This window comes from Nannospalax galili, unplaced genomic scaffold (genome assembly GCF_000622305.1).
Source record: "Nannospalax galili isolate Female #2095 unplaced genomic scaffold, S.galili_v1.0 scaffold1484, whole genome shotgun sequence".
In the NCBI taxonomy this organism is placed as follows: Eukaryota; Metazoa; Chordata; class Mammalia; order Rodentia; family Spalacidae; genus Nannospalax; species Nannospalax galili.
This window is the reverse complement of record NW_008351512.1, coordinates 301,830-311,345: the sequence shown is the minus strand read 5'-3', so window position 1 is coordinate 311,345 and position 9,516 is coordinate 301,830. Positions and strand designations below refer to the sequence as shown.

Genomic DNA, 9,516 nt, shown 5'->3' with positions numbered 1-9,516 from the left:
TCAATATATTTCTTTAAGAGTTCAAGGGATTACACTTCACAGACATTATGCTTAGGTCTATATCAAAGTTCATTAGGCAATTATTTCTCATTGATGATTTTGTTACTTACCAGAAAGTGCTGCTCAAATGTAAGAGCTCAAATCTTGGTCTTCAATCCTGTAGTGCCTACCTGTAGCTAAGAGAGACAAGCAGCTATTATTCTAAAATGATGGATAAATTTGTTTTCTCCCCCATCCAGAAGCCTTTGAGAGGGAACTGACACTGAGTCCAACCACTCCAACAGCTATCAAAATACCTGAAAGCAAATCCTGAATCCATCACTCTAGAGTCCAGCCTTGGAAGAAAGAAGAAAAATGAAGAGGAATCCAATAGAGGCATGCTTTTGGAAGTCTTTGTCAAGAAATTAAATGGAATCTTAAATGCACATTTGAAAATTGCCCTGTTCTGACTTTTTTCTAGTTCCCTGTCTAGAACTTGTAATGCTAATTACTCTTGCCTTTACTTCTCATTCAAATCTCCTATTCACAATTCAAAGACTTTCTTTTCCTCTTTGCAATAAGACAGATGCCATTTGGGAGTCTTTTTGAAAGACCCTCTGAAGGGGTCCTCCAATGGCCTCCCCCTGTGTCGCTGTTTAGCATATGAGACACCAGAGCAGTCTGAGTCCCAATTCCCTATTGTCAGTTTGTGTAATGTCTTCAGAGCATGGTGTGATAAGAAGAGGAGGTAGGAATTCACTACGTGGTTAGTGTAAAAATACCACAAAGAAAAGTTGCCACTTTCTTGGCTAAAACTCACAATATCATTGTGCCTCTTAGCAGCCTATTCCTTTCCAAAGGTCAAAAATGCTGAAAATGTTTGGGAGATTTTATATAATCCTTAAAAGATTTTAAGGTGACTTCTTCAGTATGGGGAAAGTTAGAGTAGCCAAAAGCCCCATAAAAAATATAAATAACCAAAGAAGAAGAAAGAGTACATGAAGTCAACAGAAAAAAATAGTAGGGAGATATGGGGGGAGTTGGAGGGGAGGGAGTGGGCATGGATTTGATTGAAACACTTTATATACATGTATGAAATTCTCAGCAAATTATTTGTTTTAAAAAAAGAAATAGGGGCTGAAGAGATGGATCAGTGGTTAAGAAAATTGGTGGTTCTCACAGAAGACCTGGGTCCAGTACCCCATAGCAGCTAACAAGTGTCCATAACTACACTCCCAGGGCCCAACAGCCTCTTCTGTCCTCCATGGGCATTGCACGACATGGGTTCACTCACCTACATGCAGGCCGTACAAGCATACACATAAAATAAAAATAATAAATAAAATTTAAAAAGAAATAACAGGATAAAGCCTCAGAAGTATAATGAATGAAATGGAAGCAGAATATCAAGACTGGCAGATAAAGTTGATGATCTGGGATCCTTAAGGAAAAGCTATGCAAAATTAAAAAAAAACAAAAAAACAAAAAAACAGGAATGGACTATGTAGGAAATGTGGGGCAACATGAAATGAGGAAATCTACAAATTACAGTAATATAAGAACGAGAAGAATCTCGTTGTTTGCTATTAAGGCCATGTATACTGTGTCTTCAGGAATATGATCTTACCTTTCCTTTCTCATGGGTAAACAAGAGCAAGTGAAATGGCCAATTGTGATTGAGGGTTTTTGGAGCTCCTAGTCAACAGTTCAAGAGAAGGTGTGCATTGCTGGCAGTGGGGATTCATTTTGTTAGCCTATGGTACCTAGTAGGAGCAATATCCCCATGATAAGTATTTAGTTTTAATCTCTTTCTATACATATATGAATATACTTAAAGAAGCTTTTATACTGGAAGGTTTTTATACGACTTTTTCTAAAGGCTTTAGTGTTAGTTAGCCTTCTCTGTAGCCCCTCCTTTGCCAAGCCCAACCAATCCCTAACCTTTTTGAACTTCTTATTTTATTATGACACTTATTGACTTATTGTTATAACCATATGTGAATGCATTTCTGAGCTCTCAGCAAAGAAGTATCCTTATGCAGCAGATGCTGATTAACACAGAAACCCACAACGGGCCAATGAGCAGAAAGCCAGTCTGCACAGTCTTTATTCCTAAATAGGATACTTTAAAATCTGACTCTAGAGGGAGAGGAATCGTTATGGAAGAGGGAACTGAAAAATTCTTAGAGCCAGAGATGCTAGATGATCACAGGAAATAAGAGTTTTCCATAGAGCTTTTCAGTTACTCATATGAACTCAAAGAAATGGTAACGGCATGCATAATTCTCATGGAAGCTCAAAACAGACAGCTCAAAAAATCATAGGATAGACATGGGGAAGTTGGTATGAAACCCAAACCTGCCTAAAGGAACTATAGACCATGATGCACACTGGCACAGGGAGAGCAAATCTCTCTCAAGGATGGAATACTTGGTATGTTTACTAGGTTCTAGGGCATGGGCTCACAATGAAGAACAAGTCATGACACCAATTATAGTCTATTGGCATATATATGTATATATATGTTTATATATATACATACATATATACATATATATATATATGTATTATATATGACATTTAAATTATTCTCACAGATTTACTCTGATATGCAATTTCCAATAAAACTTTAGTATCCATTCAGCCCAATCATTCCTGTCCTCTTAGCAACAAGGTGACACAGTTACTGTCCACTGGGCAGCAGGATCCTGGAGTCTTCCCTAATGCTGGCTCTGTATCTGCTCCAAGCCATTCTCACACAGACTGATCGTGTCATGCTCCTGCTAAAACTGATGAGTTCTGCTCTTATAAAATCCATCACCTTCTGTGGCTTAGCAAAGAGTCTCACACCGCAGCCTCATTCAACACTGGCTTGTCCTGCTGCTCTTCCGGGGCCACATGGTCCCGCCTGCATTCTCCCTCCCTCTCAGCATGCCTTTCCAGGCTCTGCCTGCTTCTGCTTTGAATTCCCCCCTTTCAACACATTCACCTAGGAAAACTCCCTCCCAATATTCAGCGCCATCAGCCCTTCCTCAGACTGCCTTGGTAGCATCATCTACACAGAACTGGCTGTCTCCTCACTGGGGCCACCAAAGCTTGCAAATGCCTGGTTATTTAACCACCCCAGGAGGACAGCTTCATTCACATGGATGGAGGGGAGGCCTCCCTGCTTGCTCCTCTTTGGGTCTCTAGTTTCTAGCAGAATGACTGGCAAAAAATGTATATTTCATAAATATTTGAAGAACTGGAAGCTATTCAAATCACAGAAAGTGTTCATCTGAGATACATTTTAGTGTAAATGTGAATCATAATAGCACAACTTCGTAATGAATCTTTTTAAAAATTAAATTTCTAGAAGCTTTTTGAAACAAGCCCAAAGGCACAAAGACCAACTGTTTAAGGTGCTGGGTATAAGGCTACACGCTAAATGCCACTTACTGTTTAAGGCGATACACATAAGACTATGCGCTAAATGCCACTGAACAAAAGCAAAACAAAAACTCTCCAGACCTGGGGAGGGCTGTTTTAAACATTCGTTCCAATGGAGGCCAACACGAGCAACTTTGGGCTTTGGGTTTTAATACCACCTGTCCTTCAGGGTTAAAAGATGGTTCTCTAATTACATTTTACCTGAAGCTATTTAATAGCCATGATGACCACACTTAGGTTTATTTGCAAATGTTCTGCTCTTTCCCCTAACAGGAACTTCTAGTATGGAACCCGTCTGCCTTGTTCATCATTCTAGCCCTACCAACATCAGGGCTTGACCACATGAAGAAACTCACTCAGTCCTTGTTGAGTGGCAGAAGTTTATTCCTACTGTACTACAAGTCTGTCTCATAGAATGTCATTAATATAAGATGGAAGAATAATAAATTTTGTTTATTCAGTATTATGTTGGTTCTAAAAGAAATCTGGCTAAGGGGGAAAACTATCATTTTCACAATGCAACTCCTTCTGGCCACAGATTAATCCATGATTGCTGGAGGGTAAAATGTTTACTTCTAAAATCTTGGACATTTCAATATCATGTCATCTATAACTTCTTTATTTGTCTCTATGCAAGGCCTTGGTATGGAGCCCAGGCTTGCCTTGAACTCACAGACCTCACGTCTTATCCTCTCTAGCTCTGGCATTGCAGCTGTGTGCCTCCATGCAAGGCAGTTTCTGAAAAATTAAGCCCACATTCAATAATTAAAATTATTTTGAGTATGGGCAGCAAACAGAACTGAATTTTTCATCCAACTTCTATTTGGAATGGGAATTTTAAACTTTTTCAGGTAGATATCCATAGCAATTTGGTACAACTGTAATTTTCCTCGTATTAGTGCAGGGACATCAGACATTATATCTAACATTAACCACACAATGCGTGTCTACCAAGGACATTCAGTTTATTCCCCTGTGGGAGTTTTCTGAATGCTCTTCACCTGTTAATGCCATTATTGCTAATCTCTTTCAGATTAAGAATAAACACCTTGTACTCTAAATATTTATTCTTAACATTTACTTTGTAAACTGTCCTAATTGCAGGAATATAAATAACTGCTGGACAGAACACTGACAACTTCAAGCAAGATGAAGTTCCTTCTGCTGCTCTCACTCGTCGGGTTCTGCTGGGCGCAATATGACCCCCACACTCAGTACGGCAGGACGTCCATCGTCCACCTGTTTGAGTGGCGCTGGGTTGATATTGCCAAGGAATGTGAGCGATACTTAGGTCCCAAAGGATTTGGAGGGGTCCAGGTAAATGTTGTTCACGATTTAAGCAGCAGAGTTTACTGAGCTTATATAAAACCGCATGCTAGTCGATATTAGTGAATCAGGAGCATAATTTTAATTCCAACTTACATTTTCTGGAGGAAAATTTTTCTAGCAGGCACCATTATATTTTGTTTTGGGACATTAGAGGACTTCCCCATGTGCTGTCAGTGTCCCCGGTTATAGGAAAACACAGCTGAGACCTACCTAAGAAGTAGCATTGGATCCTTGATTAGTCTCTGCAGGATCATTTTATGTAAAGTAAGCAATATTATGATAATTATTATAAGCATTTTTATTAATAGGTCTCTCCACCTAATGAAAATGCTGTGATTAACAACCCTTCAAGGCCCTGGTGGGAAAGATACCAACCAATTAGCTACAAAATCTGCACAAGGTCTGGAAATGAAAATGAATTCAGAGACATGGTGACGAGGTGCAACAATGTTGGTGTAAGTACATTCATGTTTGCTTCCAAATGAATATTTCTCTCAGTTTTCTTTATTGTGATTAATTTTATAATTTAGTGTTTTAAATTTTTGTTTGATTTGTATTTCCAAATGCCTACTGAAGTCTTATGATCACCCTTTAAATTTTTTTCCAAATGTCCTCTTAACTGTTTAAAGAGGGCTATTTATAAATCAAAACTTTGGCTCTGTGCTGGATATAGTGTCAACTTGACACACCTAGGTTGAGGGAGCCTCAATTGGAGAACTCCCTCCATAGGACTGGCCTGTGGCCATGTCTGTGGGGCAGCTTCTTGATTGATGTGTGATGTGGGAGGGGCCAGCGCACTGTGGGTGGTGCCACCCCTGGGCAAATGGGCCTGCATTGAATAAGAAAGCAGGCTGATCAGGGTCCTGGGAACAAGCCTGTAAGCAGTGTTCCTCCATGGCTTGTCCTCCAGCTCTTGTCTCTAGGTTCTTGCCCAGAGTTCCTACCTTGGGCTCCCTGATGATCTGTGACCTGGGAGATGTAAGCCGAATAAAATCTTTCCTCCCCAACTTGTTATTTGCCAGTGTGTTTTCTCACAGCAATGGAGAAACAAAGTAGAACAGGCCCTTAGCCCTTATAAGGACATATACTTCCTAGTAACACTGACTAGTGAGCAACTGTACCAGGTATAACAACAAGTTATGACTTATGTGACTTTATTGTACTCCCACAACTCCAGGGTTTTGTCTACAACATTATTCTCAGTCTAAAAACGTTATTTTTCTGTATAGTGATGGCATACATCCACCTTCTCGGAAAATACTAAGCAGAGAGTATTGTCTTACTGCTTTCTCACTGTGACCCGGTGAAATTTCATATAAATAGTTTTCAATTTTTCTACTGATGCCTACTTCTTCAGAAATTCATCTTTACTTTAGTTTGTAGTGAAAGAAGTTTCTGTTTACTCCACTTGAGTAAACATTAAAACTGTTATTGGTATTCATTTTACAAAATTTCCTTTTACACTAGAATTTTGTTCTTGTGTTTGATAAAGTACAAAACATCACGAAGAAACAATTAAACAATACAAAACAGAACACTCTGGGGTTTCCTTAGCATATTGTAGCGGTCATCCAATGCAGAGTTAGATTTCTAACTGAGGTGCACACTTATCTTCTCAGGTCCGCATTTATGTGGATGCCGTCATCAATCACATGTGCGGCTCAGGCAACCCCGCGGGAACAAGCAGCACTTGTGGAAGTTACTACAACCCTAACAACAGGGACTTTCCAGCAGTTCCGTACTCTGGCTGGGATTTTAACGATGGCAAATGCAATGGAGAAATTAATAACTATAATGACGCTAATCAGGTAATAAGAACGTAATGGTCAGAATGAGAAACAGTCTATACGTCTAAGTACGCAGGTGGCAATTATGGAATACCGTATTGGCATAGTTTCGATTTATTATGAGAATAGCTTTCCAGGAGAGAATGCTTAAAGATTAGAAACTCGGGCATGGAGGGATGGCTCAGCAGTTAAGAACACTGGTTGGTCATGCAGAGGACCTGGGTTCGAATCCCAACACCCACATGGCAGCTAGCAATCATCCATGTAATTCCCTTCGAGGAGCTCTAATAATCTCTCTGTCTACGACAGGCATTCCATGACATGGTGCACTTACATACATGCAGACAATAGTTATAAAATAAATAAAATATTTAAAAAACACATTTTTACACATAAAATAAAAAAATAAAAATTTTTTTTAAAAAAAGATCAGAAACTCAAAATAATATTCCAATACTTTCCTTTATTATGAGAAGAGCTTTCCAGGAGAGAATGCTTAAAGATTAGAAACTCGGGCATGGAGGGGTGGCTCAGCAGTTAAGAACACTATTTTGTCATGCAGAGGACCTGGGTTCACCCAGCACCCACACGGCAGCTAACAACTCTCTGTAACTCCAGTTCCAGGGGATCAGGTGCCCTCTAAAACACATTTTTACACATAAAATAAAAAAATAAATTTTTTTTAAAAAAAGATCAGATACTCAAAATAATATTCCAATACTTTCCTTAATCATGGGGATGTAGATGGAGTTCAGTGGCAAGCCAGGTGCTTGACATTTACAAAGACATTGGCGTGGTACTCTACTGCATAAAATGAAGAAAAGAGAGAAAGAAAGAAAGCCGTAGGAAAGTTGAAGGAAAGTGAAGAAATAGAAAGAGGAATGAAAGACAGGAAAGAATGAAAAACAAAATTCTGTAATAAAATAAAATGTTCATCTATTCTATTTATAATTCTTTCAATTTTTATATTAGAAAATATATCAAAGGTTTATCCACAGTAAAATATTAATTTAATTTCCCCAAAGTCCTATATAAAGTCACCATGAACTTATGTGCTGATCAGTGGCTGAATGAATATATCTCAAATACAATCTCAGTTGAGAGTAGACATTGCATAATTCAATCACTGCATTTTTTGCCTCCACAGGTCAGAAATTGTCGTCTGTCTGGCCTTCTTGATCTTGCCCTTGACAAAGATTATGTTCGCACCACGATTGCTAACTATATGAACAATCTCATTGACATTGGTGTGGCAGGGTTCAGACTTGATGCTGCTAAGCACATGTGGCCTGGAGACATAAAGGCAGTTTTGGATAAACTGCATAATCTAAATACAAAATGGTTCTCTCAAGGAAGTAGACCGTTCATTTTTCAAGAGGTAAAGCAATACTAACGTGTGTGTTTAGAATTATGCCAGGCTTGTACCTTGTAAATAGATGACAGAATTCACTTAATGTGTGATCACTTTCCTACTTCACCACTCTTTAACTTTTTACTATTCAGAGAGGACATGCTTAACTCTTTACCACAGGGGTTTTAGAATTATGCCAGGCTTGTACCTTGTAAATAGATGACAGAATTCACTTAATGTGTGATCACTTTCCTACTTCACCACTCTTTAACTCTTTACTATTCAGAGATGACATGCTTAATTCTTTAACACAGGGGTTCCAAGGTAGTGAAGAGAATTAGTTCAGCTTGTAAATTTCATTGATGGTGGAAGCCATAGATGTTGCTTTCTCAAGTCAGTTTATCTAAGTTTGAATTCTGAATTTTGTTACTACTTCTGTAAGTATTTAGGTCAAGACATGAAGCTTTCTTTTCAGGAAATATTGTCTTTGCAGTGAGTGAAAGATAATAGTTATCCTTGTTTCCTTCTAGAAACGAGTTTAAAACGCTGAAAATGTTGATCTGAGTTCTAATTTAATGTGAGCTATTGAATCCTCACTTATGTGCAAGACTAGTGTCAATCACGTTACAGGACAAGAAGTGACCTTTGGTTTCTTTCAATATAGAAATTTAAAATTCCAATAGTATAAATGTCTGAAAACTTCATATACTATATTATTTTTACATTATGATGATTTAAGGTTGTTTTATTCAAACGGTTGTCGTTGTATCTCTACCAGGTTATTGATCTGGGAGGTGAGGCAATTAAAAGCAGTGAGTACTTTGGAAATGGCCGTGTGACAGAATTCAAGTTTGGAGCAAAACTGGGCACAGTTATCCGCAAGTGGAATGGAGAGAAGATGGCGTACTTGAAGTAAATACGCAACAATTTGTCATTTTACCTACCACAGACCTACTGCCGTATTGCCTCAATTTGAGTTACCATTATAGGGCACTATAATTTATTTCTCTATCAATAAATGTATTACCAATGAGGTTTACTGTTCCCCAAACTCCAAGTTTACTTTTACATTTAAAATTTCAATCATGAGTATGCCTTCTAGGAACTCTAAACATCATCAAAAATTTTACCTACAGTATGAGTGTACTAAATTTTGATAATGTTTCTCTATAATATATGAAAGTCAGGTTATTATTAAGAGAATACTACTTAGTATACATACATTTTGACCATACTATTGAATTTAAACACATCAAAAAATACTTTGAAATTTTGAAGTCAGGACACACAACAGAACAGTTTTGAATCCAGTTTTTCATTCCTTTTCATTTGATATCAATGTTTACCCTCTTTGAGGACATTTAAATATGCTGAAAAACTCTAATGGAATTTTTTAAACACTATGTATATTCTATGGTAACATGAATGAACTCCAAATAAAGTTCCCATGCATATTAGCATAGAAACAATTTGTTGATTACATAGGTGTATATGAACATCTACATATAAAATAATATTTCTATGAAAAATCATTTAGAGAATTAAGCTGATGCAATATGCAGAGTGGCAGATTTAAATTACTCTAAATCATTGTAAAAAAAATAATGCAGGCATTTTTTTAATAGGAACTGGGGAGAAGGT

General features: G+C 37.8%; 1 protein-coding gene across 1 annotated transcript in view; it reads left to right on the top strand.

Moving 5' to 3' along the window:
• The first annotated feature begins 334 nt into the window (after positions 1-334).
• Positions 335-9,516, top strand: part of LOC103746311 (pancreatic alpha-amylase-like) — a 13,078-nt gene continuing 3,896 nt past the window's right edge. The window contains exons 1-7 of the mRNA XM_029553725.1: positions 335-375; positions 4,513-4,725; positions 5,046-5,192; positions 6,357-6,545; positions 7,672-7,902; positions 8,654-8,787; positions 9,501-9,514. Of these exons, the coding sequence (XP_029409585.1) occupies positions 4,558-4,725; positions 5,046-5,192; positions 6,357-6,545; positions 7,672-7,902; positions 8,654-8,787; positions 9,501-9,514 (883 nt within the window). The 5' untranslated portion in view covers positions 335-375; positions 4,513-4,557. The remainder of the gene's footprint in view (positions 376-4,512; positions 4,726-5,045; positions 5,193-6,356; positions 6,546-7,671; positions 7,903-8,653; positions 8,788-9,500; positions 9,515-9,516) is intronic.